Source organism: Pseudoliparis swirei, chromosome 3, assembly GCF_029220125.1.
Source record: "Pseudoliparis swirei isolate HS2019 ecotype Mariana Trench chromosome 3, NWPU_hadal_v1, whole genome shotgun sequence".
Taxonomy (NCBI): domain Eukaryota; kingdom Metazoa; phylum Chordata; class Actinopteri; order Perciformes; family Liparidae; genus Pseudoliparis; species Pseudoliparis swirei.
In genome coordinates, this window is record NC_079390.1 from 20,868,621 (window position 1) to 20,896,588 (window position 27,968).

The window sequence follows — 27,968 nt, forward strand, 5'->3', positions numbered from 1 at the left end:
TCGCGCACTCTTTTCTTCTTATTCATCGAGGAAGTCGACTTCTGTCCGCGCGGCGCAGAACGCACCAGGTGAGTTCTTTACTTTGCCTTTTTTCTTGTGTCGAGATAAACATGTTTTCCTCCTGGATGTTTGTGACTTTAGCAGTAAACGTTGGTTTCTTTTTAGTTTGTATCTGCTCATGACCTGACATGCTTTTAAAAACCCGATACCTTAACGTAAGTGTGATATTCCTGTCAGTTCAAGTTATTATTTTAAAGATGAAATGAATACTGTGTTCGGATGACCAAAAACATACCAATACCAGAGCTGAGCAAGCAAAAAAAAAAAAAAAATCTCATGTTCTCTGTTGCTCTGCTGCTCAGGTGAGCGGGCGTGGCGTAACAAAACCTTCAGAAAATAATTGCATTCAAGTGTCGAAAGAAGTGTTCCAGGTTTTCATTCATGCTAACGGGGACGGTTACAGTCGTGTGAACGATATAAACGGAACTCCTCTGACTGGGTGACTTCAACCTCAGCAGCACCGCTGTGTTTCCATTGTGTGGTTAATTCAATTCAGTTTATTTTGTATAGCCCAATATCACAAATTACAAATTCCCCTCAGAGGGCTTTACAATCTGTACACATACGACATCCCTGACCTTTGACCTCACATCAGATCAGGAAAAACTCCCAAGAAATAGAAAAAAAGCCTTTCACAGATAACAAAGTGAAGACACCTTCAGGAGAGCAACAGAGGAGGATCCCTCTCCAGGATGGACAGAAGAATAGATGTCATGTGACCAGAAGGAATCATTACAGAGTTAAGACACATTCAATAAGTATGAATAGCTGGTAGTCGGCATGGACCACGATCCAGACCTCCATGATCCATCAGGCAGATGGAGGTAGAGAGGAGGAGTGGGCGGGGCATCAGCAGGGCCATGGCATCAGACCCAGCAGGTCCGATGGACCCTACGAGACGTGAAGTCACAAGGACTCCGGGGAGAAAGCAGAGTTAATACTGTGTGATGGAGAGATGAAAATGTGTCCATAAGTAGAGAGAGAAGATTAGATAGGTGCTCAGTGTGTCCTAAAATGTCCCCCAGCAGTTTATAAGCAGCCCAGCATTTAGTGAGGTGGCTCTCTAGTGGGGCAATATGGTACTACAAGCTCCTTAAGATATGATGGAGCGTCACCAATCAAGGCTTTGTAGGTGAAGAGAAGAATTTTAAATGTGATTCTTGATTTTGCAGGGAGCCAGTGCAGAGCGGCTAGTGCAGGAGTCATGTGATCTCTTTTCTTAGTTTTAGTGAGAATACGAGCTGCAGCATTCTGGATCAACTGGAGGGACCTAAGAGACTTATTAGAGCAGCCTGATAATAAGGAGTTGACTTAAGAGACTTATTAGAGCAGCCTGATAATAAGGAGTTGACCTAAGAGACTTATTAGAGCAGCCTGATAATAAGGAGTTGACCTAAGAGACTTATTAGAGCAGCCTGATAATAAGGAGTTGACCTAAGAGACTTATTAGAGCAGCCTGATAATAAGGAGTTGACTTCAGAGACTTATTAGAGCAGCCTGATAATAAGGAGTTGACCTAAGAGACTTATTAGAGCAGCCTGATAATAAGGAGTTGACCTAAGAGACGTATTGGCGCAGCCTGATAAAAAGGAGTTGACCTAAGAGACTTATTAGAGCAGCCTGATAATAAGGAGTTGCAGTAATCTAGAAGTTACAAACGCGTGAACCATCTTTTCTGCATCTTTTTGAGACAAGATGTGCCTGATTTAAAAAAAATATTACGTAGATGAAAAAATGCAGTCCTTGAGATTTGCTTCACGTGGGAGTTAAAGGACAAGTCCCGATCAAAGATAACGCCGAGATTCTTTACAGTGGTGTTGGATGCCAGGGCAATGCCGTCTACAGAAACCACATCACCAGATCAATGATCCCTGAGGTGTTCAGGGCCTCATGCATGCAGACCCTTACTGCGGCTGACGGTGGAAGTGAAAATAGGACTTGTTCCCCTTCTGTGTGTCACCTGACCTTCATGTGTGTGAACTAAATGCTCTAAAGCCACATGATCTTGGAGGTGGAAAAAAAAGGATTCTGGGGGATTTTTATTTACATTTTTGAACAGTATTTACTTAAATATGGCTTCAGAGTAAGAATTTTAATCTCTGAAACCTTAACCGTGACAATAAACTGATGAGGCGATTATTATTGCGTAATTAAAACATTATAATTCATCCCAGTCAGGACTGTGAATGTCCGGACCAACATTTCTAGCTGGTGGTGCGAGAGGGAATGTCGGCGGATCACCACACCAGTGGGATTCATCCTCTGGGAACAAAAGAAAACATCTCTACCAACATTTCCCGGCAATCCCGCCAATATTTTCGAAAGATATTCCAGAAAATAACTAAAAATCGAACGAGCCAGGAACCAGGTTCAGGTTTAATTTTTCAGCACACGTTGAAAAGCTCTAGAAATCTGATTGGCTTCCGGCTTCAACACTAATATTGGTTCAAGGTGAGTCCACAAACACATCATGTGTGTGGCTGCTCAGTCTGTCGATCCACTTCGCTCCACACAGAAGTATCTCAAGACCTATGGGATGGATCGCCCTGATGTTTAGTGGTCGTTTATTGATATTTCATGGTCCCCACATATGATACAATCCTCTGACTTTTCATCTTTACCCATCGACACTCTTAAAGATCGTTTTAACCTCCAAACACTTCGCCTCAGATACGTTAACGTGGGTGCAGAAGCGGAGGAAATCTGGAGATCTGAGACTATCTGCATGGTTTTTATGCCAACAGGGATTTTAGTTTAGATTATGATGAGAAAACTTTATTAATCCCCAGTGGGGAAATTCATTTGCCACCAAAAATTCATACAGACAACAATAGACACAGAGGACAACAGACAAGAAACACACAAAAGCAGAAGATGCCCCATAAAACATGACCATCAGAAAGATGATGAATCTAAAGAAAAGCTGAAGGTGTCCATTAAATAATCAGAATGCTGCTAGAACACCGAGGCATCCTGAGTCGCTCACTTGATGAACTTCTGAGTCCATTTAAAAACAGACAATATCTGACATGTATTTGACAATATCTGTATATTGTTAATAATTTGCGTGAACTTGACCCTTTTTGAACTCTTCTGTCCAGATGAGCAGCGCAGAGGGAAAAGACCAGCGCAGCGCCGCCATCGGCAAGAAGGCCAAAATGAGCGGAGACGGCTCGGCGCTGCACTCAGACGGCATCCCTCCGGACGCGCTCAGTAAGGTACGGGACACCGGAGGAATTTATGGCAGGAAATCTTCCCTTATGTATGCACGTTTTTTTCCAATTCTGCAACAAAGATGCAAAGTCCTTTTAAAAAAAAACAGAACATCAAAACATTCAGGCTGCGTATGAAAAAAGAAACCGCTTGTGCATAAATTATCTGGCAGATAGCTACTTTGAATATCACGGTTTTACATGTAATAATATATACACATTTTATATAATATATATAATGTATTGTGGATTAATTGCTGTACAGATTGTACATAAAGTCCCACTTACGTGGGTCATTCTGCCAAAATAGTACATTTTTATTACACTTTAACTTTTTCTAGATCTTGATCTTGTCGTGGAGTACTTTTACCCTGAGGTGTAACTCAAATATCTGAATATTTTTTAACACTGACCAAAGGTTAATAACAGATCATATTTAGAATGCAAACAGTAGAGCTGTTGGTATTCAGTGCTCATACTCAACAACATATGAGGACCTTTAGGTCTCAGATGTACATGAATCTGTCAAAGTGACCCCTTCAGTGTGGGTTTTGTTAAAACATTTATTTTAGTGTCATTCATAACTTTATGCTCGTGTGATTTGTTTCTCACAGTGGAAAGAAACTGAATGTTCAGTGAAGTCACGGCTGTTGCTGGGAGGATTCTTAGATGAGGAAATCAAAGAGTTTATTTTAAGTCATAGGATCATTATAAGTCATATGATCATTCTGTGTAGGATGAATAGTAATAATATAACTTTATTAGTTTAATATCGCAAAAGAAGACTTCCATTTTTCAGCTTTATGATCAAAAGTTCAGGAGGTTTATTTTGAAAAACCTCAGGAGGACATTTACTTACTTACTGTATACTATTTTGTTTGCTTGGACTTTACTTATTTATTTCCATGTTGTGCAACTGTATACTTCTATTTTACTACAAGTTAGAGGCAGATATTTTATATTTTTTAATTAAATTAAATTAATTTGAGAACTGTAATTACTTTCCAAATAATAATACAAAATATATTTGAAAAATAAATTAGAGTATTAGTATGTTAATAAAACTTTATTGCTCCCCAGGTAGAAATGTACAGCAGTATGAATTATACAGAGTATATACCTACATTTCTTCAGAATGTAGGTATATACTCTATGAATGTAGGTATATACTCTATGAATGTAGGTATATACTTTATGAATGTAGGTATATACTCTAAATTATACCCAATGCAATAATAATTAAAACACTAATATTATTCTGCCAATGACAACAAATATTGTTTTTAACTCACTTTTTTAAATGTAGTTTTCAACAACATAACAATATGTATTTTCATACAGTCCCTTTCTTTGTCAATCTTTAAGTTGTATGTCTTGGTACACATGATATTCAGGTATACAGTGTACAACACACAAAGAACAACACACATCAAATGGTGCTCAATCCAAGAGGAAAAGGGGAAATAAGGATAATAATGAATAGATTGCATAACAAATAATTAAATAAATGACTACATTTTGATGTTAATAATACTTTTGTATATTTCAATACAACTTGTATCCAAGACTTTTACTTCATATTATTTCATGCACCGTGGTAAATAATGTTTTTACATTTGATATGCTAGTTCTTTCCCCACTGGTTCGTTGCTACCGTGCATGTGTGCACGGCGGTGTACTGCGTAGCACATCGCAGGCCGGGAGCCAACACAAAGTATGTCCTCACATATTCCTAATCATCATTAAGGAATGGAGTGAGTGACGCCTTCGTTCAGGAAAAACACAGCAGCAAGCATGCAGAGGCATGAGGGGATGAAGAAGAGTTAGTTATGAGAGAGAAAGGCAAACAAAACAAGGCCTGAACAAACACGCCTCGAGGAAAACTACTGTAGGTTATGACACAGAAGAGTTTACAGTGTCTGCAGAGACGGGATCCAGACCTGATCCGGTTTAACTCAAATACTATGCAAGTATTAACAATAATACAACTTTATTTATTCAGCCCATTTCATACAAACAGATGCAATGTAATGTGATTTATTGTCAGTGGAACATACACAGAAAAAGATGGCTGCAGAAAGTAGAAACATCAAAAAGGACAAGTGACATCACATACAAGATATTTTAAACATATTTTAAAATCGGAACAAAAATGATGAATGTAGTACAAATAAATAGTTTTATTAATGTAAAATTCTTACATCTATGCTGACTTTACAGTTCTTAGATGTCTTTAAGAGACCCAACTGGCAGCTAAAGCGCTCCTCCAAAACATGATATAAACGATATTATTAAATATATTTGTGTGGAAGCTACTTAAAATACCTTTGACATAAAGAGTTAGGAGCTAGTGTCTTTTTTTAAATTAATTTTTTTACAGGAGCAAAGGTGTCAGGAATGAATTTGTTATGTATTAATATGTTTGATGTAACTTTAATTATTACCTTTAATGATAAATCCAAGACCAGAGATCACATAAGTAACTCACTACATCATTCTCTGGGTTTACAGTTTACTCATTTCAGGGCATTTAGGTATTTATTACCCATAATGCATCATGGAGTGTTCCTCCGTGATTTCATGAGTGGATAGCAGGACTGTTGGAACTTGCCTGAGCTATTTCAGACACTTACAGTAAAGAACATCGAAGAAACAACAAAGAGTCTCATGATGCCGTCGCACCGCAGGTCGGCTAGAGGTGAGACTGGTGAAGCAACCCAAGCCTCTGTGTTGAAACCTGAATTCACACACACACACACACACACAAATACATATCCTGCCCAGACACATTTCACAAATTCACCCACGTAGGTTTTTAGGGCGTGTTTTTCTCTGGTGTGTCTGGATTCAGGAGGTGTGAATCAGTGTTGCCAGGTCCGCGGTTTTCCCGCGGAATTGGGCTACTTTTGAAGTGTTGCCGCGGGTTGAATTTCTTGTCCGCTGGTTCGGGTAGACCTATTTTGCATGCAAATTACATGAATATCTTTAAATAAAAATCCATATCTTAAATGAAATAATTTATTTATACCCAAATCCTACCAAACTGACTCCAGATCAGCACGTACACGCCGACACATCCGCGCACACAGGTGAGCACACTCTCACCCCCCCTAGGAGCACACGAACCCCCCCCCCCCCCCCCCATAACTCATGTCACCTCTTTGACAACTATGACAACCCAGGGTTCATCAGGAGAACCGAGCAGAGTTGTGTTTCTTCTTCTCTGCTCTTCCATTCTTCGATTCGAGCACCCCCACCTTTTGAGAGAGTAGAGGTCTGTCCTGTCACACGCCATAAATATTAAAAAAAAAAAAGTAGCAGAAGAGGAGTCACAACAATATAAACCTTACACAAACACAACATTTTTTCAAGTGCAACAAAAAATTAAATGTGGTCTGTAAATTCTCCTATTCTCGATCTCTCTGTCATCTAAAGCTGTGTTACTATATTTTAATATAAGATCATCATAATTGATTTATGATTGCTAACTGAAACCTGGCTGATATGTGAAGAATGAATGAAATATGTCTGCCTGAATGAAAGTCATAGTAAGTCATATTATTCCTCCAGTCGGGGTCGAGAGGTGGAGTAGGAGCCTCTATTAACCTCCTCAACCAAATAATCAAATTCCTCAACCAAAACACACTCAACCTCATTTAGCCTTTTCTTAGTCTTTCACAAACATCATTCCAGCCAAACCAGCAGATTCGATTGATGATTCTGTACCCATTATTCCAGATTATATTCAGAGTTTATTCAGATTCTCAGATTTTATTTTAATCAAGTTTGGTAAATATTATTATTAGATTTTAATATCCATTGTATTTAATGTGGATATTGATAATGTACATTGCATTCATCTGCCTTGATCATCTTTGTTGCTGACTGGCTTTTGTTCAGAAACAGCTGGCACGGCATACTGATCTTGTTCTTACTTGATTGCTTGACTTACTTTTTTGATCTTTGACCACAAGAATTTTCTTCTGTCTCCTCATAATTCTTAATTTTTGAATTTATACTACACTCAACTCGTACGTCAAAGTTAACTTTTGAACTTAGTGAAAGTCAAAAATAGTGCTGTAGCTAAATTTAAAGAATTTTTGTGTTATTGATTCGATGCGATTATTCCAATATAAGAGAAGGATGGTCTCTATCCTTTAGTCACAGAGATTCTTCATCTTGTTGACAGTGCCATTCTTCTCTGAACTCTGAACTAGAAGCCCTCTGGAAAGAAGAAGAATGACTGGGGAGGTTTGCTCCTGAAAGAAGTATCAGACCCCGACCTGAATGGCAGTCAAACAATCTCGCAGACTGAAGCAACTGGCTCAACTCAATCCCCCGCAACTGGCGCTTACGTCTGAAAAGAGTATAAACATATATGAAGGCCACCTATTAAAGCCTATTACAATAAAAAATAAAAATAATAGAAAAAAATAATAAGCAAGGCCCTCTCACCAATAAGCAGCAGTCACTAAAGCCCCATAATGCAGAGCTAAAACCTTTAGTATGTGGTAATGAGCTTTAACTATTAATCTTAAGATTAATAAATAAATGACACTATTAATAATCTTATGAAAAGATTTAAATAATAATATCTAAAAAAATTGCCTGATTGTAATGAAACGCTGCCCCTCTGGTATATTTGTATTATGGAGGATTTTCTCCTATTTGGAAAATTTTTATTTTTCAACCTATTCTCGCCGGTTTCATCCTTACCTGTCTCTTGGACCATTTATTTTCCACGGTTATTAGACATTTTCGCCTCTGTCTCTCTTCGACATTAGATATCATTAATGTTTAAGGCTATGTTATTAGCACTGCCTGTCCTCTATTAGATATTATCAATGTGTCTCTGCTAACAGGCCAGATATCCCTCTCCTGAAGAAGCTCTCAGATCCCTGAGAAAGTGGGCTGACTACAGATCCTTGAGAAAGTGGCCATCGCATCGTTTATCTTGAATTTCACAATCAATATGTTCAAGATTTTTTTCATCGAGTTTAGAAAACAGGAAAGCAAATTACCTTCTATTGGCAGCTAAAACAATTACAATCTGTCCTGGTCTTGTTAGAAAATTGTCTGTGACTGTCGCACCATTGAACATAAATACATAACAGCCTGTTAGTGAGACTGGAGACATTTACAGACGGCAACTGTTTTTTAACTCCTTTATCCTGGTATCGTTTATTTGATTTATCTCAGATATTATTTTTGACATCCATTTATCAGATCGATCTCTGGCAAGGTTCACTAATTTGGTTTGCCTGGGTTTCTGGATTCTGTTTATGGTTACAGATTTTATACCTCCATAAATATTCCTTTATTTAAAGATATCACTCAACATCCTTTATCGATAAAACCAGGACAGCAAAACTTTCTATGTATGCCAGATGAATAAACATGAGGAAAAACCAACAAATTTTCAAACAAAGCATGTTAAACAGAAAAAAACTGAGCATATATAAAAAAAACCTAAACAATAAAGATAAAAAATGAGATCGAGTAATAACTCTGTTAAATTATAGGATTCTGTGCAAACCTCAAAAACACTCTATCACTGCAACTTGGAATGGAAAAGTTCATTTTGATATCAAGAACTGCAAAGTCCTCTCTCTCTATCTGAAAATCTTCTACTAATTGCTCTGGCATCATCTAACTTTCTTAAAAATCATTAACCACCACTCTTTCATCTACGTTATCTTTTCTCAAAAGATGCTAAAAAACCCCAAAAGTTCTTGCATTGCCTTATTCTCTCTCTCTATCTATAAAATATTGGAGTCCTGCAATGTCTCTCTTAGCTGCCTCTTCTTGATCATCCTTGTGCTCCAGCAAATCACTACTCCTGCAGCAAAATCTAGAATCACTCATCAATCCAAAAGACTCACTAAAAACCAGAAAACTCTTAATCAAACCTGCTCCACTTGCCTGCTGATGCATACCAAAACATGCTCCAGCACTAGATGCTCTGCACTGTCCTAGCTTGAGTCAAGTCCCTTAAAATCTAAACTTTAAATAAAGCCTACTTAGTAGGCTGAATGTTCTCTTTGGTTATCAAGCTCTTCGTGTTTTGGAGTTCAAAGCCCACTTTTAGAGCTCACACTCCAGACTAGTTTTAGGTTGGATAAGAACTTCCTCTCGTTTAGAGGAGCTAGCTCTTCCTTGGCTGAATCAGGTTTGCCCTGAATTATCCCGGCTTTTTAGCCTATGAGGCTTCTCAGGCACGGGGACGTTTTAGGATGCGCACTTGATTTATCTCCTCTTCTTTACACCTCTAGGCTGAATTCTCTCTCTCAGGATTTGCCCTCATCTCTCAATCTCCACGTTACTAACTCTGCTTTCTCCCGGATGGCTGCTTGAGGACCTCTTGAGTACCATTCTCTCCCTTCCTGGGAAGTATCAACTCTCTCTGCCTGATGGATCGTCTCTCCACCTGATCTCGCCACTGTGACCTTCCTCCCTCCCACACTCTCTCTACCTACCTCCTCCCCATGACATGTCCGTGGCCCCATCTGCCTGATGGATCGTCTACTATTGCCTATTCCTATCAATCTTCATACACTCTTGCATATTATTTGTCCTTATTTCCCTTCTCCCTCTGTCCTCCTCCTCCATTTTCTGTCTTTTCCGGTTTCTTCCCATATTGCCTATGTCAGGTTGTTGCTGTCCTCCTTCTTTTCTAGGGTTATTTGGGAGTTTTCCTTCTCCCGGTGATTTTTTGTATTTTGAATTTATGGAGCCCCCAAGCGCCACATGTCACATTTGATAAATGGAAACTATTGGCAATAATAAATCCATAAATCACAAGCGTAAAAAAAAAAGAGTCCCAGCCTGTTCACAGTAAGCGAGGCCCTCCTGGAATATGTTTTGTAAGCCGACCGGCGTCACAGAAAATGTCCTCTGAAAGCCTCCGTGGGTGTTTTTTAAAAATTATTACCCAGAATCCCCCTCTCTGTGGACTTATTCAAAAAGGTTTCTTTGAAAGCATTTCTTTTCAAAACGCCTTTTTAAATAAGGGCGCTGCTCTCGTGCTCAAGTTGAAGGTTGCCTTTATTATCCAAGAAGGAAGTTCATTTGTTTGGCGGGAGGGGCCGACAGACGACAAAGACAGTAGAGACACGACAGGAAGCTGCACATCGTTCTCTGGGTGATATTTCCCATCAATAACTACAATACTGCTTTCAGAATTGGCGCGCGGTGTTTTCCGCATGAACTGGGCCAATTCACCCGTACATCTGCTGTATGTCATACACCTCTGACTTAATCTCTGACTTTGTAGGGACCAGTTTTTAGTCTCTAAATTGCTCTAAACAGCTCCTGAAATCTTCACAATGTTTCGGCAGCCGTAAAACAGGACGAGGAGTGCGAATTATTGCCGCCATCTCCCGAGGATCGTAACACGTCTTCCTGCAGAATGTAGCTCTGAAAAAATTTTGTTTCCAGAAATGTTGGAGCACAAACACTCGACACGCGCACGTGTCTTTATTCCGCTTTGTTCTTTTTCAATTTCTATTGAACACCGACCGCAGTGAAATGTAACGTAGGTCATACTACGCTAGAATTTGAGGGATCGGCACCTTCACCAAACAACCGGATGAACTTGAAACTGAATCATTGAAGCTCCTTATTTTGGCGTAATTCCAGAATGAGGAGAAGTTTGTCAACCAGGCGACGTCAGTGTTTGTCGTTCTTTTCTTAAACTTTAATTGAATAACAACCAATAGATTCGGAGGAACCAAACGTTGAGACGCAGAAGAGCAACATTCTTTCGTGACTACAAAGTGTTTTATCCTTCAAGTTCACTCTGCGGACAAATACACTGTATGGGTGTGGTCTCCTTTATTCTTTTCTTCTTTTTTTTACTCTCATGCAACGCTTCTCCTGGTTGGCCAATAATGAAAACCCGGAGGTCGCTGTAGTTCCGATTGGGTATAAATTAAAAACCTGGATCCTGTGCTGTGACACTTTTACTCATGTGGAGATGCTAAAACAACAAAGCAACATTATGTAACTGAAACTCTTCCCGACCTGTTCCTTACCTGTGCTCGTCTCATCTCGCGGTGGAGACGGCTCCTCATTGTACGGAGACTCTGAAGTTCCTTCACCAACGAGCCAAATTACTCACAGGTCGAGATGATCTCCCTCCTTTATTTCACTCTCTACACCTCTAAAAATAACTTTATTCATTGTGACTCATACTTCCCGAGGAGAACTTTGTCTCTGATATCTATCAAGAATAAATGGATATTAAAATAATCCAGAAATCACATGATAGAGGCTTCAGAACTTGCCCGAGAATCCACATGTTTTTTTAAGTTTTCCTCGGCATCAAAGTGACCCAGTGACGTCCGTGCGTACTCTGGAAAGAGAAACGTTTGCCAATTCGTAAAAATTTAAATATAAGCTTACCAAACTGGGCTCAAAGGAGAGTTACGAAACTCACCTGAAGCTGATATTCTCTGGCGTCAGATGAAGGCCGACATGTTTGTGTTGGCATGTTTTGACAGTTCCACAAGTGCACATTAACTGGTTTTTATTTATTACATGTCTTACACGTTCATCAACGCAGACCTGCCACCTGTCAACCAATCGCTGTAGGCATAGTGAGGAAGTTCATTCATGAAACATGATGTCATCCACAGCAACAGGGTCAAGCCCCGCCTCTTCTCTGAGCTCAGCAGTTCTCTTCGTTTTTAGGACTTTTTCTTAGAGATTTGTTAGAGAGATTTGTTAGATAAGATCCTCGTCAGCTTTTGTGTGCCATATATAAACACATATATATATGTATATATATATTTATATGTATATATATGTATTTATATATATATATGTATTTATATATATTTGTATATATATATGTATTTATATATTTAAACATACCTATATATGTATATGTATTTATATATATATATATGTATATCAATTTGTATATGTATATATATATTTGTATATGTATTAGTATATATATTTATACATATGTAAATATATATACTTATATATATATATATATATATATATATTTCTAAAATAGTTTGGAAATGGATTTTGCTGCTTAGTAACCAAAAAAACTGCATAGCAACGACAGTCTTTTTTTACATTTTAAATACCATTTTATAGTCGTGGTGGCTCAGGTTTGATAGTGTATAATTTGAGGAAACACTGCCATCTAGTGGATATATTGTGTTCTATGTTCTGCATTCACTCTTTTAAATTTGGATTTTAATTAAAGTATATTATTCACCATTTGGCTTTTTCTCATATATGTTGTTGTTTCATATTGTGAATAAATAAACAAACAGACAAACGAAGCAAAAATACAAATAATAAAACAATAAGTCTGTTCCAAACGGAGAGTCTCTTTTTCATTTAGATTGTTGGCACCATGAAATCTAAATATATTAATGTGTAACCAAAACATACAGGAAAACAAACCTCGTTTACAGAAGACAGAAAAGGGGGCCGGGGGGCGGCGCATCATTCATAAAAGTCCTAAAAGTGTATTTTGTGTCACATGTTCCCGCCGCTCTGCCTCTACAGGTGCAGGAGTACCTGGAGCCGTTCCACGTGTCTCTGGAGAAGCTGCGGGAGGTTTCTGCTCGGCTGAGGAAGGATCTGGTTCGAGGTTTGGGGAAACACACTCACCACAAGGCGCCCGTCAAGATGCTGCCCACCTTCGTCAGGGCCACGCCAGACGGGACCGGTACCTTTAAAAAAAAAATATATATATATATATTACTGTGTATGTTTTGTGTGGTCATAAACCTTTTCTCACTTTGCTCACACTGTGATCATTTCTGCACATTCTCAATCCTTTCAAAAAATATTTTTCCGATTCTTGCGCTCCATTAACGTAACGCTGATCAACCGACGCGCGCCCTTCCTCCCGGCAGAGAAAGGCGACTATCTGGCGCTGGATCTGGGTGGGACCAACTTCCGGGTGCTTCACGTCCGTGTGGTGGAGGAGGAGCAGAAGGTGCTGAAGATGGACAGTCAGATCTGTGCCATTCCCAAAGAAATGATGCTGGGACCTGGAGAACAGGTGAGACGCAGCATTACAACACACACTACGTTAAGATGAGAACATTGTACACTTTAAATTTCACAAATAGATTCACGAGAGCAGCTTTTTATTCATCCATCACACACACGTAGAGTATTAAAACTAAATGTAACTCAGTACTTTACTGACAGTTTTGAGGTACTTGTACTGTCTTTGAGTATTTCTATTTGTGGCTCCTTACACTTCTACTCCACTACATCTCAGAGGTATTTAATAACATTAGTTGCTTTACAGATTCAAATTAATAATTCAAATTATAATCAGTAAATTGATATTGATTAAGGGGGAATTTCATAAGCTACCAACCAGCATATAAGTAGTTAATATTGGACAATATTAAAGGGATGTACAACAAATATTCAGCATAATGAATATGTTTTTACTTTTTGAGTATTGCTTATTAAACTCCTTCCTATACTGTCGGGTAGTTTAATCTTGGGCAATGCATCATATTCTATAATCATATGTTTGTAGCGTCCAGTGAAAACCACGTATCTCTGAAAAGTCAGTTTCCAGCCTAGTGACCCTGCAGCTGATCCAAGAGGCTTTTAAAGTCATTTAATAATAATTCAGCTTAAGTCGCTGGAGAATGTTCTCAACACATAAAGGAACACTTCATATTTTCTGTTTGTCACAAACATTCAGCATCAACACGTCTGGAGATACGTGGTTTTCAGGGATTAAAAAAACAAAACTACAGCTGTCGGACAAACATATTGAAGTAAAAAGTAAAATTATTTACCCCCGAGAGGAACCGGATAACAAGTATATAGTATACGCGTAAAATGGAAATATATGTATGCTGAACATCTTTAGCACTCAGTTGTTTTTAGGGTAAATCTAGGATAAGTTTCCCATCTTGTAGCTTGAGTGCAATGAGAAGCTCTGTCATGTAGCTGATTATAAGTATGCGATTGGACATTATATCTGTATTTACTGTGTGTATATTTGAAGCTGATAAATATTCGTTTCTCTTCCCGGCCAGTTGTTCGACCACATCGCCGCCTGTCTCAACGACTTCCTGGTGTCTCAGAATCTGAAGGGTCAAACTCTTCCTCTGGGCTTCACCTTCTCCTTCCCCTGCGAACAGAAAGAAATCGACAAGGTCACACACACACACACACACACACACACACACACACACACACACACACACACACACACACACATACACACACACACACTAGGTGTATGGGGTTACCCAAGCCTCACAGCGGTGTTTCATATTTCATGTTCTCTGGACACAGAGCATCCTGATCCGCTGGACCAAAGGCTTCAACTGCTCCGGAGTGGAGGGCCAAGATGTGGTGAAGCTCCTGAAGGAGGCCATTCACCGGAGAGGGGTCAGTCTAAAAACATATGAAGCAACGTTAAGGAAAATTAATTGGCAATTATTTTTTATGATTTATAAAAATCATAAGGTTTCAAGTTAAATGTGAGGATTTGATGCTTTTCTCTGATTGACATCAGTGGTGGAATCTAATTTATATACATATATATATATGTATATATGTATATATATGTCTATATATATATATGTATATATATATACATATATATATATAAAATCTAAATATCGAATCTAAATAAGTTTTTACATCTATCTGATAACTTAACAAAGTTATTTTACAATTTTAAGTTTCACTTTTTAAAACCTATGAAGAGCTTGTAGAATATCATGCTCTTATATTTTCATGCAAAAAACATTTCATGGTTGCAGCGCTACATTTTTTTATATTTTCTTCTTTTCCTTTAAATAATGTTACTACTTGTAATACATTAGTAGTAATGTTGAGGCTCTGGGTGACACTATTTATAAAGTACCTTTTATACAGTCATGCAGCCCAAAGTGCTTCTTCACACAGCAACATATAAAATGAAAATAATCAAAAGAAAATATTCATCAGATTAATACATAATAGATATAATAATTAGTTGTAGTCTATTAAGAGATAAGACTTAATACTTCCACCACTGCTGCAAACATTGGGTTTTGGTGTAAAAGATAAAAAAGAAGCTATTTCAAAACTCGTTGGGCTCGTGGCGAGCTGAAGTGTCATGCTGCCCAACCTGCTTTTGTTTCCCAGAATGCACCTCTAAATCTTTAATCGGTGCTGTGAAGCAGCTCCATGTGGTCGTTTATCTCTTGAGATGTTTTTGTCTTGTTTCTTTGCTCAGAATCCGATTAGAAGCAACGTGACGTTCTGCAGTCTCTCTCTGAGCAGTGTGTGTAGGCAGGTCACTTGGTATCCAGATTATAAATAGGAAGGACTTAAACACCTGTCTGTCTCTCTCTCTCTCTCTCTTTGCAGGACTTTGAGATAGGCTCAGTTGCCATGGTGAACGACACAGTGGGCACGATGATGAGCTGCGGCTACAGAGACCAGAGCTGTGAGATCGGCATGATCATCGGTAGACATTTATTTTAATAAGTAAACAACTTCAGCACGTTAAAGATAAACCGGACTTTAGTAAAAGTAGCAATACTACATTGTAGGAATACTATATGTTTCAAGGATGGATGGATGGATATATATATATATATATATACAATGTGTATCTAGCTAAATGCTTATTTTAATATATTTACGTATTAGTTGATTTATATTTATTTTACCTAATTTTAAAAGAATATAAGTAACAACCACAATATTTGCCTCCCTAATATAGTGAAGTAGTAAAAAGTAACATTACATGAAAGCAAGTACAGTCCAGTGTGTGTATATATATATATATAAATATAAATATGTGTGTGTATATATACATATATATATATATATATATAGTCAATATCAAAGATCTACTGAGCCTGATAAGAAACATATTGTCATTCTTCATATGATAATTCTATAGATAATACGCAGCAGTGTCGTTTCCTCCCCTCTGTTTTTAAAAACACATCGAGAAAAGTCAACTTAAAGGAGAATAACTCCTCAGGTCTAAGACCAAAAAGATAAGTAAATATAAACAAAACCCTCAAATTTCTGCTCCACGGACAAGGAGTGGGAGGAGATGATATTGATGACACCCAGAGGAATGTTGTGATTATATTTGAGCATTTCCTGTTTCACAAACGAGAACGCCACAATAGAATAAAGCTCATTTGAATATGTAAAAAGAGGTCCAGACGGTCGTGCCTCGTGGAGCAGCTCCAGACTTTATAACATCACATGGATGATACTTACTTCTCTGGTATCTGGCTCTGAGAATTAGAAGCTCGTGTTCACAAATATTGACCGAACTTTCCTCGGCCCTAGAAACAACCTTTTGGATTTCCTCCTTTTTTAGGTGGTGCTCCCATTCACACCACATTCCAATGGGATTTTAATGTTACAATGGGTTATACATCTCACATTCACATCTTATACATACAATGCGTCTATAAACTCGTCGTTCCAGACAAACAAAGTGGCCTTCAGGTGACGGAAAAAACCCGAAAAGCAAGTGTTTGTTCGGGACCCACAGTGGTTCACCTATGAGAACACAGTTGTGAATATTAAATGCAGTTAATTACTGTAAATTAATGTTAATGCAGCCATTAAAATCCTCTTAAATGCTACATCCTAATCGGTGCAGCAGATCCTGAAGCATGGAGGGAAATTGTTTCATCTGTTCAGAAAATTACAAGACAACACTAAATCATTAACACTTCGCAGAATTCCCGTGTTGTTATTTTAAAATCACCGGCAGAAATATCAGCACTTTGCCACATGCTCCGATTATTTGTGTGTTAATGTATGCTGGCTGTGTGTGTGTGTGTGTGTGTGCTTTTAGCGTGTGTTTTTTTCACGGTCCCCATCGTGCCTCTCTTCCTTTTTTTAGGAACGGGAACCAACGCCTGCTACATGGAGGAGATCAAGAACGTGAGGCGCGTGGAGGGCGAGGACGGCCGCATGTGCATCAACACGGAGTGGGGCGGCTTCGGGGACGACGGCGGCCTGAAGGACGTCCAGACGGAGTTTGATGTCGCGGTGGACGAGACGTCCATCAACCCCGGCGTCCACACGTGAGCGCCGACGCATCGCTCGGAAGACAGGTTTTTTTTACGTCCTGGAACTATTTAGTCGAACGACGGAAACTTTTACAGCACATTTAAAAATTTGTCTCACGAGTGATGTGTCGCTGCTTTTGTCTCTAAACCCATTTTTTAGGTTTTGAACTTCTGTTTTTACAAAAGAAAAGAAACATCTAGACTTTAGTCTTTCAGGTGTTTTCTTTTCTTTTTTAAAAGCATAATTTTCTATAACCATCTTATATACTTTAGTCTCTAAGATTATTTCTTTTCTTTTGTAAAAGCATAATTTTCTATAACCATCTTATATACTTTATTCTCTAAGATGTTTTCTTTTCTTTTGTAAAAACATAATTTTCTATAACCATCTTATATACTTTAGTCTCAAAGATGTTTTCTTCTCTTTTGTAAAAACATAATTTTCTATAACCATCTTATATACTTTAGTCTCTAAGATTATTTCTTTTCTTTTGTAAGAGCATAATTTTCTATAACCATCTTATATACTTTATTCTCTAAGATGTTTTCTTTTCTTTTGTAAAAACATAATTTTCTATAACCATCTTATATACTTTAGTCTCTAAGATTATTTCTTTTCTTTTGTAAAAGCATAATTTTCTATAACCATCTTATATACTTTAGTCTCTAAGATGTTTTCTTTTCTTTTGTAAAAACATAATTTTCTATAACCATGTTATATACTTTAGTCTCTAAGATGTTTTCTTTTCTTTTGTAAAAACATAATTTTCTATAACCATTTGATATACTTTAGTCTCTAAGATTATTTCTTTTCTTTTGTAAAAGCATAATTTTCTAAAACCATCTTGTATACTTTAGTCTCAAAGATTATGTTGTGCACCGACAGATATGCTAGAGAGGTTCAGGTCATTTATGTTCGCTTTCTCTCATTCCAGGCTTCCTGATTGTTTTCACCTGTCATCACACCTGTCTCCTATGCTCATCAGTGTCAGCCCCGCCCCTGATTGGTCCCACCTGTGTCTTGTTACCATGTGCTTAAATTCCCCTGTCTCCCAGTGTTCCTTGACAGTTCGTCTGGTCTTTTGCCATGATCAGGTCGGGTTATGTTGTGCTCTTGAAAAGTTTTGATCCTCACTACGTGAGCGCTTTCATTTTGTTCACTGCAGAACCGAAAAATAAAGTACTTACAAATACTTTATCTCTGTCTCCCGGGTCGTGCAATTGGGTCCTACTTCCTAAGGGTCTGAGATCGTAACAGAACGAACTGACCACATTATGGACCCAGCCGACCCAAGAACGCTTCACGCCGCTCTGTCGGTACAGGGCGTGACGATTTATCATCACGAGGAAAAACTGGACAAAGTCAGCCGGAAATACAAGAGCTGAGAGGACGCCAGGCGGGTTCAGGAAGAATTATCTACACAGATGCAACAACTGGTTGCCCAAATGAATAATTTTTCACTCATCAACAGACTGCTCCTCCGGTGACGTCATCCACAGCTGAGAATTTGCCTGTCAATACTCCAGCTGACGACCCAGGTCAGGCTGTTTCCTCCCGTTACGGCTGGCTCTTCCGGAGAGATTTTCCGGAGACTCTTCGAATTGCAGAGCCTTTCTGGTACAGTGTGATCTGCATTTTCAACACAACCCAGCAGCTTTTTATCTGAGCATGGTAAAGTGGCGTTTATTGTGTCTCATTTAACCGGAAGAGCTGCAGCCTGGGCTACTGCAGAATGGTCTAGAAACACCGAACTATGTTACTCATTGGCCGATTTCATAGAGACTATGAGGCGCATTTTTGACCACTCATCGCCTGCTACGGAGGCCAGCAGAAGACTGTTTCAAATACGTCAGCTCAACCGTCAGGTGGTTGATTATGCCATCGAGTTTCGTACAGCAGCAGCGGACAGCGGATGGAATGTTCCGGCTCTTCGTGACGCCTTCATGACAGGACTTTCGGAACCGATAAAGGACCAGCTGGCTCCACTGGAGACACCCCGGGATCTGGAATCCTCATCGCTGTGGCCATCCGGATCGATAACCGTCTTCGAAAGAGAGAGGGAGCGTCGACGCAACCGAGATGTTATTCCCAGCTTCCAGAATTCGCCTCGGAGGGTCGCGCCGCCAGCGGAGGATTTCAGCTCATGTTACCGGACCATCTGAGGACTACACTTCCGAATGACTCCGGTGAACCCATGCAGCTTGGAAGAACCAGGCTTTCTCTGGAGGAGAGGCAGCGCCGTCACGGAGGGTTGCTGTTTCTACTGCGGCCAGCCGGGTCATCAACTCGCTTCATGCCGGGAAAGATCGTGCTCACCAGTCAAAGGAGGGCGCTGGTGAGCAAGTTTCCGCAGACTTCCCTCCTCGACCTGTTACTCAGGTAGACATTTGTATTAACAATCAGACCATTGACCAGGGTGTGTTAATAGACTCAGGGGCTGACGAAAGCCTTATAGACTGGGGCCTAGTCAAACAGCTAAAAATAAAAACTGTCCCGCTATCTCATCCTGTTAGTGCCAGTGCCTTAGACGGCCGCTTGTTGTTCACAGTTACCCATTGCACTGAGCCCATACAGATTACTATAAATAAGGACCATACCGAGAGCATGCAATTTCATATTTTTGAGTCGACTCAGCACCCGATTATTTTGGGGTTTCCTTGGTTGAAGATCCACAATCCTCACATAGACTGGCCTTCAGGAAAGTTAAGGAATGGGGAGAGGATTGTAAGGGCAGGTGTAAACTTTCGCAACCTGTTAATGCACCAACAGACTCTAGTAGGATCATTATAGATCACCCTGACTATCCTGATCTACACAAGGTACCTTCCTGTTACCATGATTTAAAGAAGCGTTTAACAAGTCTAAAGCCTTGTCGCTACCTCCTCACCGAGATTTTGACTGTCCCATTGATCTCTTACAGGAGCCCCCATTCCCAAGGGAGACTTTACTCGATTTCGAGACCTGAGAGAACAGCAATGGATGAATACATCTCCTCTTCACTCAAATCAGGGATTATCCGTCCTTCATCGTCTCCAGCCGGAGCGGATTCTTTGTGGGAAAGAAAGACGGGTCTCTGAGACCTTGCATAGACTACAGTCCACTAAATGACATTACGGTGAAGAACCGCTATCCTCTGCCACTCATGTCATCTGCTTTTGAACTGCTTCAACGGCCAAGATATTCACCAAGTTGGATTTAAGAAATGCATATCACTTGGTTAGAATAAAACAAGCGGATGAGTGGAAGACTGGATTCAACACTCAGAATGGTCACTATGAGTACTTGGTAATGCCTTTTGGACTGTGCAATGCACTGGCTGTCTTTCTAGCCTTTGTGAATGAGGTTTTGCGGAATTCTTGAATATTTCAGTGTTTGTGTATCTGGATGACATACTGATTTTCTCCCCAGACGCTAAATCTCATGTTAACCATGTCCGCCAAGTTTTGCAGAAACTACTGGATAATCAGCTATATGTCAAGGCAGAGAAGTGCGAGTTCCACACAGAAGAGGTGTCTTTCTTAGGATACATAGTCTCACCTAATCATATCCAAATGGATCCTGCGAAAGTCAGTGCAGTATCCCAGTGGCCCACACCAGACTCCAGGAAAAGGTTCAGCAGTTCCTAGGATTTGCTAACTTCTATAGGAAGTTTATTAGGAATTTCAGTTCTGTTGCTGCTCCTCTGCATGTTCTGACTTCTCCTAAGGTTCCTTCAAGTGGACCCCCAGGCGGATCTTGCTTTCAAACTTCTCAGAGATAGATTCACATCAGCTCCCATACTCACCATTCCAGATCCCCAGCGCCAGTTTATGGTCGAGGTGGATGCTTCCAATGAGGGAATTGGAGGAGTACTGTCTCAACGTTCTGCAGAAGACAACAAGATGCATCCATGTGCTTACCTGTCGCGGAAGTTGACAACGGCAGAGCGGAATTATGACGTGGGAAACAAGGAATTGTTAGCTGTAAAAGCTGCCCTCGAGGAATGGAGACACTGGCTGGAGGGTGCAGAGCAACCGTCCTTAGTCTGGACAGATCACAAGAATCTAGAATATATAAGAAAGGCTAAGCGTCTCAACTCCCGTCAGGCCAGGTGGACACTTTTCTTTAGTAGATTCAACTTCACACTCTCTTTTCGTCCCGGGTCTCAGAATCAAAACCCGATGCTTTGTCTCGTCTTTACGATCCCGAACCACTTGCGGTAGAGCCCAAGACCATCCTTCCACTTAACCGGGTGATCGGAGCCTTTTCCTGGCAAGTGGAGTCAGACGTTAAAGAGGCAAATGTCATGAATCCAGCGCCTAGCGAGTGTCCCAACAATCTGCTGTTTGTTCCTGAGGCTCTTCACTCCAAGGTCATCCACTGGGCTCACTCATCTGTGCTTTCGTGCCATCCGGGAGTAGCAAGAACAATGTTCAGGATTCAACAACGTTTCTGGTGGCCATCCATGAAGAAAAATGTGGCCGAGTATGTAGCGGCTTGTCCGGTGTGTGCGTGTAATAAGACCTCATCTCAAGTTAAGATGGGCTTGCTCCAGCCGCTGCCGATTCCCCATCGTCCTTGGTCACACATTTCGATGGATTTTGTGACAGGATTTCCCTCATCCAGAGGCAAGACTACGGTTCTAACAGTGGTTGATCGATTTTCAAAATGGCTCACTTCATCCCATTGACCAAGCTTCCCTCTGCCAAAGTCACCGCAGAGGTCATGATGAATCACGTATTCAGGATCCATGGATTCCCTAATGACATTGTTTCCGACAGGGGTCCACAATTCATTTCCGCCTTCTGGAAAGAGTTTTGTCGACTCATAGGTGCCACCGTCAGCCTGTCATCAGGATATCACCCTCAGTCAAATGGACAGTCGGAGCGTCTGAACCAAGAACTAGAGACTACGCACGTTGTCTCGACTCCCGGAACCAGACCACCTGGAGTGACCACCTCACATGGGTCGAGGTTGCCCACAATACCCTTCCTACGGCGGCCACAGGTCTCTCTCCATTCCATTGTGTCAATGGTTTCCAGCCTCCACTTTTCCCTAACAACGAGGAAGAGGTGATGGTTCCATCGGCACATGCCATGATCAGACGTTGTCGCAGAGTTTGGGCTGGTGCTCGCCAGTCTCTTCTCCATAGTTCAGCTCGGATGAAGGCTGTTGCGGACGTTCATCGCAGGGTCGCTCCCTCCTACAGTCCAGGCCAAAAGGTTTGGCTCTCTACCAAAGACTTACCACTCCATGTCGCCTCAAAGAAACTGGCTCCGAGATTTGTGGGTCCGTTTCCAGTGTCCAGAGTCATCAACCCGGCGTCGGTCGCTTGCAACTCCCAGGACCTTGAGAGTGCACCCAACGTTTCACGTTAGTAGAATCAAGCCGGTGTGTGAGAGCACACTTGTTCCCGCCCCCTCCACCGCCCCAGTTCTTTGAAGGGGGTGACGTTTACAAGGTCCGTAAGCTACTGGAGGTCCGTAATAGGGGAGGGGGCAAGCAATTCCTGGTAGACTGGAAGGGTTACGGTCCTGAGGCTAGAAGCTGGATAGCTGCTTCATTTATCGTAGACAAGACTCTTATCCACGACTTTTACAATCAGCCTGGGCCATCAGGAGTTGGCCCTAGAGGGGGGGGTACTGTTGTGCACCGACAGATATGCTAGAGAGGTTCAGGTCATTTATGTTCGCTTTCTCTCATTCCAGGCTTCCTGATTGTTTTCACCTGTCATCACACCTGTCTCCTATGCTCATCAGTGTCAGCCCGCCCTGATTGGTCCCACCTGTGTCTTGTTACCATGTGCTTAAATTCCCCTGTCTCCCAGTGTTCCTTGTCAGTTCGTCTGGTCTTTTGCCATGATCAGGTCGGGTTATGTTGTGCTCTTGAAAAGTTTTTGATCCCTCACTACGTGAGCGCTTTCATTTTGTTCACTGCAGAACCGAAAAATAAAGTACTTACAAATACTTTATCTCTGTCTCCCGGGTCGTGCAATTGGGTCCTACTTCCTAAGGGTCTGAGATCGTAACAGATTATTTCTTTTCTTTTGTAAAAGCATAATTTTCTATAACCATCTTATATACTTTAGTCTTTAAGATGTTTTCTTTTCTTTTGTAAAAACATAATTTTCTATAACCATCTTATATACTTTAGTCTCTAAGATGTTTTCTTTTCTTTTGTAAAAGCATAATTTTCTATAACCATCTTATATACTTTAGTCTCTAAGATTATTTCTTTTCTTTTGTAAAAGCATAATTTTCTATAACCATCTTATATACTTTAGTCTCTAAGATGTTTTCTTTTCTTTTGTAAAAGCATAATTTTCTATAACCATCTTATATACTTTAGTCTCTAAGATTATTTCTTTTCTTTTGTAAAAGCATAATTTTCTATACCATCTTATATACTTTAGTCTTTAAGATGTTTTCTTTTCTTTTGTAAAAACATAATTTTCTATAACCATCTTATATACTTTAGTCTCTAAGATTATTTCTTTTCTTTTGTAAAAGCATAATTTTCTATAACCATCTTATATACTTTAGTCTCTAAGATGTTTTCTTTTCTTTTGTAAAAACATAATTTTCTATAACCATGTTATATACTTTAGTCTCTAAGATGTTTTCTTTTCTTTTGTAAAAACATAATTTTCTATAACCATTTGATATACTTTAGTCTCTAAGATTATTTCTTTTCTTTTGTAAAAGCATAATTTTCTAAAACCATCTTGTATACTTTAGTCTCAAAGATTATTTATTTTCTTTTGTAAAAGCATAATTTTCTATAACCATCTTATATACTTTAGTCTTTAAGATGTTTTCTTTTCTTTTGTAAAAACATAATTTTCTATAACCATCTTATATACTTTAGTCTCTAAGATGTTTTCTTTTCTTTTGTAAAAGCATAATTTTCTATAACCATCTTATATACTTTAGTCTCTAAGATTATTTCTTTTCTTTTGTAAAAGCATAATTTTCTATACCATCTTATATACTTTAGTCTTTAAGATGTTTTCTTTTCTTTTGTAAAAACATAATTTTCTATAACCATTTTATATACTTTAGTCTCTAAGATTATTTCTTTTCTTTTGTAAAAGCATAATTTTCTATAACCATCTTATATACTTTATTCTCTAAGATGTTTTCTTTTCTTTTGTAAAAACATAATTTTCTATAACCATCTTATATACTTTAGTCTCTAAGATGTTTTATTTTCTTTTGTAAAACATAATTTTCTATAACCATCTTATATACTTTATTCTCTAAGATGTTTTCTTTTCTTTTGTAAAAACATAATTTTCTATAACCATCTTATATTCTTTAGTCTATAAGATTTTCTTTGCTTTTGTAAAAACCCCAACATTTAGAGTTTAGAGACAAAAGCAGCGAATCATCAGTCACATCATTAAAAATTTTTTTTTAAAAGTTGTATTAGTTAAAGTGTTTACACAAACAAATACACATGTTAGTGGTTGTTAAAGATACATTGACTTAAAAAGATGATTTTACATGGTTTATTTATTTCAGTTTTTACAGATGGCGAACTTCTTCTTTTAAGCATAACTAAAACTACACGTAGCGCCATGTCAGGCTGAACTTATAGACACGGCATAGCTTTGAGCTACATGCTAACATCTGCATGCTCATGTTTACTATGTTCACCCCATACGTTTAACATCACGGTAACATTTGCTCATTGGTAACATTCATTCATTTTTTGCAGGCATTTGGTCATTAAATGCAGTCATTTTTGTAATAAACTCACATTTTGATACATTAAAATATGTAATATTTAATGAAACACATTTCTGGAAATTTTCAAGGAAGTTGTGGAGATATTTTGCTGAAGACCCTTTATGCTGAATATTAATAGCTCAGAAAGTGTTTCCAGTAAAAAAAGAAACGATTTACTTATTTTGACTTTGAAGTTTCCTGATGACTCACAGATATGTTTCTGCCTCTTTCTGTGCTCGGTTTCCTCCTGAAGCTTCGAGAAGATGATCAGCGGCATGTATTTGGGAGAAATCGTTCGGCTTCTGCTGGTGAGGCTGACCGAGAACCAGCTGCTGTTCGGGGGCCGGACGTCGGAGGCGCTGCTGACCCCGGACGCTTTCGAGACTAAGTTCATGTCTGAGATTGAGGAGTGAGTAAATCCTCTGAAGATCAACCATCCATCTTGTCTTTTGTTTTTCCTGCTGCTGTCAGAATCCTTTTAAAACCTGTTTAATATATTTTGACTTTTAATCATTCTTGAATTTTCTTCCCCTCAGACCTTTTACTTGAGATCAATTGAACAACAGTTGACACAAAGACTTGACCTCTGACCTCTGGCTCTTCTCTTCCCCGTCTGCGTGTCCGGTTCAGGCGGGACGGCGGTCTGGAGAACACGAAGAAGATTCTGACCGAGTTGGGATTGCAATGGGACGCGGTGGACTCGCGCATCGTGCGTCTGGTTTGCAACGCCGTCTCCTCGCGCTCCGCTCGCCTGTGCGGCGCCGCCCTGGCGACGCTCGCCAACCGGATCCGGATCAACCGCCGCCTGGAGCATCTAAAGACCACCGTGGGGGTGGACGGGACGGTCTACAAAAAACACCCCAAGTAAGGAGCACGATGAGAAAAGAAATACGGACATCATGACCTAAAATGTTGTCAAGAAAGATGTTGTTCTTTAAAAAGTAAGGTAAAAAAAATTCACGAATTATGTTTATGTTTTAAATGAATTTTGATAGTTTTTTGGGTATTTCTAAAAAGTCAAATTATCATTGAGTTGGTGATGAGAGGAAAACATCCACCAAGCAAATGAACCAGGAAGACGATCAGTTTTATGGAGATATTAAATCATATTTATGTGCGTGTGAACAGACGGGAGGCGGAGCTTCGTGCTTCGAAGCAAACTGCATGTTGGGAAAATGACACGCATCATTAAAAGTCCCACTTTCACCTTTGCGCCAGTGTTATTAAAAAATAATATTTCTCCAGAAGACACTTTGTCATGACAGTGTGGAATATATTCTACTTGTTAAGTATATTTAGTTTTTCTCTCCTTGCCTTTTGCACTGAATATTTTATCTTATCTTCCCTTTCAATCCTCCTCTTACTTCCTCCTCTCCTCTCCTCTCCTCTCCTCGTAGTTTCAGCGAGGAGCTCCAGGCGACGGTGCGCCTCCTCGCCCCCGAGTGTGACATCACCTTCCTCGTCTCGGAGGATGGCAGCGGGAAGGGCGCTGCCATGGTAACGGCGGTGGCGCAGCGGCTGGCTCACCAGTCCCGCTTGTTGGAGGAGAGTGACGGTGAGATCGACGATGAAGAGGAGGAAGATATCTAGTTTTTTTTCCAGTATTGTCATCCAACTCGATTGACATAAGTATGTTTTGTTTCTGTGAGTCAAGCTTTTGTTTTTCTTTTGTTTTTCTATTTTGTTGATGGGAATGTTCGTTGTACTACTCTTCTATCTCTATGGAGCCAGCTAAGATGGAGAAAAAGAAAACTAGTAAACATGGATGTAAACAATGCAGGATGTAAAGAACATTTCAAATGTGACTATTGTTTGTTTCCAAGAAAGCTCCACAGTGATGGAGTGTAAATGTAGAAAATTCATATTTTTATAAATGCTTATATCAGAGTAAATGCTTATATCAGAGCCAAAAGAACCACAAATAATATGATTCAAAAAAAGTTATGAATCGTCAGATAATGAGATGAATTGAAATGTTAATGCGATTTTTCAGGAAATATATTTTTTATTATCATATATGTATTATTTATCAGTGATTTAATTATTCATATTCACCATTTACCACTGGGGGTGGCTAAACCTCATTATTTTTAAATTACCTGTCATTCAATTCAAATCCCTGTTTTCAGTTGGAATGTTTTCCCCTGTTTACTTGAATTAACTCCAGTTTTATTTCTCTTGATAACAAAATAATATTTTAGTTGTTAACTGAAATAGAAATACATCAGCTTACATATTTCTGGAAGGCAGATTCACAATCAGTGTTCCAGTTTCATAAGCAGCTGAGATACAGAGATATTAAATATAGAAAATATATATAAGCACATAATAATGGATTTTAGGGTGAGTGGAAATATATTATTGTTTTTTGCGGATTTGCACTCTTTAATAAATAAGCACCTTTTTTTAAAGAAAGAGAGAAAGAATGGGCCAATCAAAGCGTTGATATATTTTTATATGAGAGCAGCGGTCCAATCAAAGATCTTGTATTTTCAGAAAAGAGGAAGCCGCACAATGCAAAGCGTTTTACTGCTTCTGGGTCCATTCCGTTGTTTTGTGTTCTGAGAAGAACGAAACGAGCCTCTTGGTGGCCGTCATGTGGCCGCTGGGCTTTAAGTCTGTTACTTTCCGTTGCTACTCTGTTCTTCTGCTCGTGGAAGTTAAGGAGCTGCGTCCAGCTTCCTGCCGCGTTGATTCACAGGGCAACGTTTTGATGTCGTTAGATTTACAGCAGGTGTTACAGTTCGTTGCAACTGGAGCCTTAAAAAGAGCAGAAATGGAGGAAGGGTCGGTGTGATGATGAATGTGTATTACTTGAAACCTACTTATATACAGTATATATATATAATATTATATATAGGGTAAATATACCCTATATATGGTATATATTATATATAGTATATATAGGGTATATATAACCTATATATGGTATATATATACC

At 39.3% G+C, this 27,968-nt stretch overlaps 1 protein-coding gene across 1 annotated transcript; it reads left to right on the forward strand.

Annotated features, from left to right (window-relative positions):
- On the forward strand, nucleotides 1-27,823 carry LOC130191876 (hexokinase-2-like). Its single transcript, XM_056411602.1, has 11 exons — nucleotides 1-68; nucleotides 3,162-3,278; nucleotides 12,804-12,966; nucleotides 13,157-13,305; nucleotides 14,312-14,431; nucleotides 14,574-14,669; nucleotides 15,639-15,738; nucleotides 17,149-17,332; nucleotides 25,281-25,436; nucleotides 25,658-25,891; nucleotides 26,425-27,823. Exons 2-11 carry the CDS (start codon nucleotides 3,162-3,164, stop codon nucleotides 26,615-26,617), a joined length of 1,512 nt encoding a protein of 503 aa, XP_056267577.1. The 5' UTR covers nucleotides 1-68; the 3' UTR covers nucleotides 26,618-27,823.
- The last annotated feature ends 145 nt before the right edge of the window (nucleotides 27,824-27,968 follow it).

Bases quoted from the DNA above. Each gene is read 5' to 3' on its own strand.
- LOC130191876 (XM_056411602.1), top strand. From the start codon at position 3,162: ATGAGCAGCGCAGAGGGAAAAGACCAGCGCAGCGCCGCCATCGGCAAG. The intron at 12,967-13,156 runs GTACCTTTAAAA...TCCTCCCGGCAG, and splicing joins GGCCACGCCAGACGGGACCG to AGAAAGGCGACTATCTGGCG. The intron at 14,670-15,638 runs GTCAGTCTAAAA...CTCTCTTTGCAG, and splicing joins AGGCCATTCACCGGAGAGGG to GACTTTGAGATAGGCTCAGT.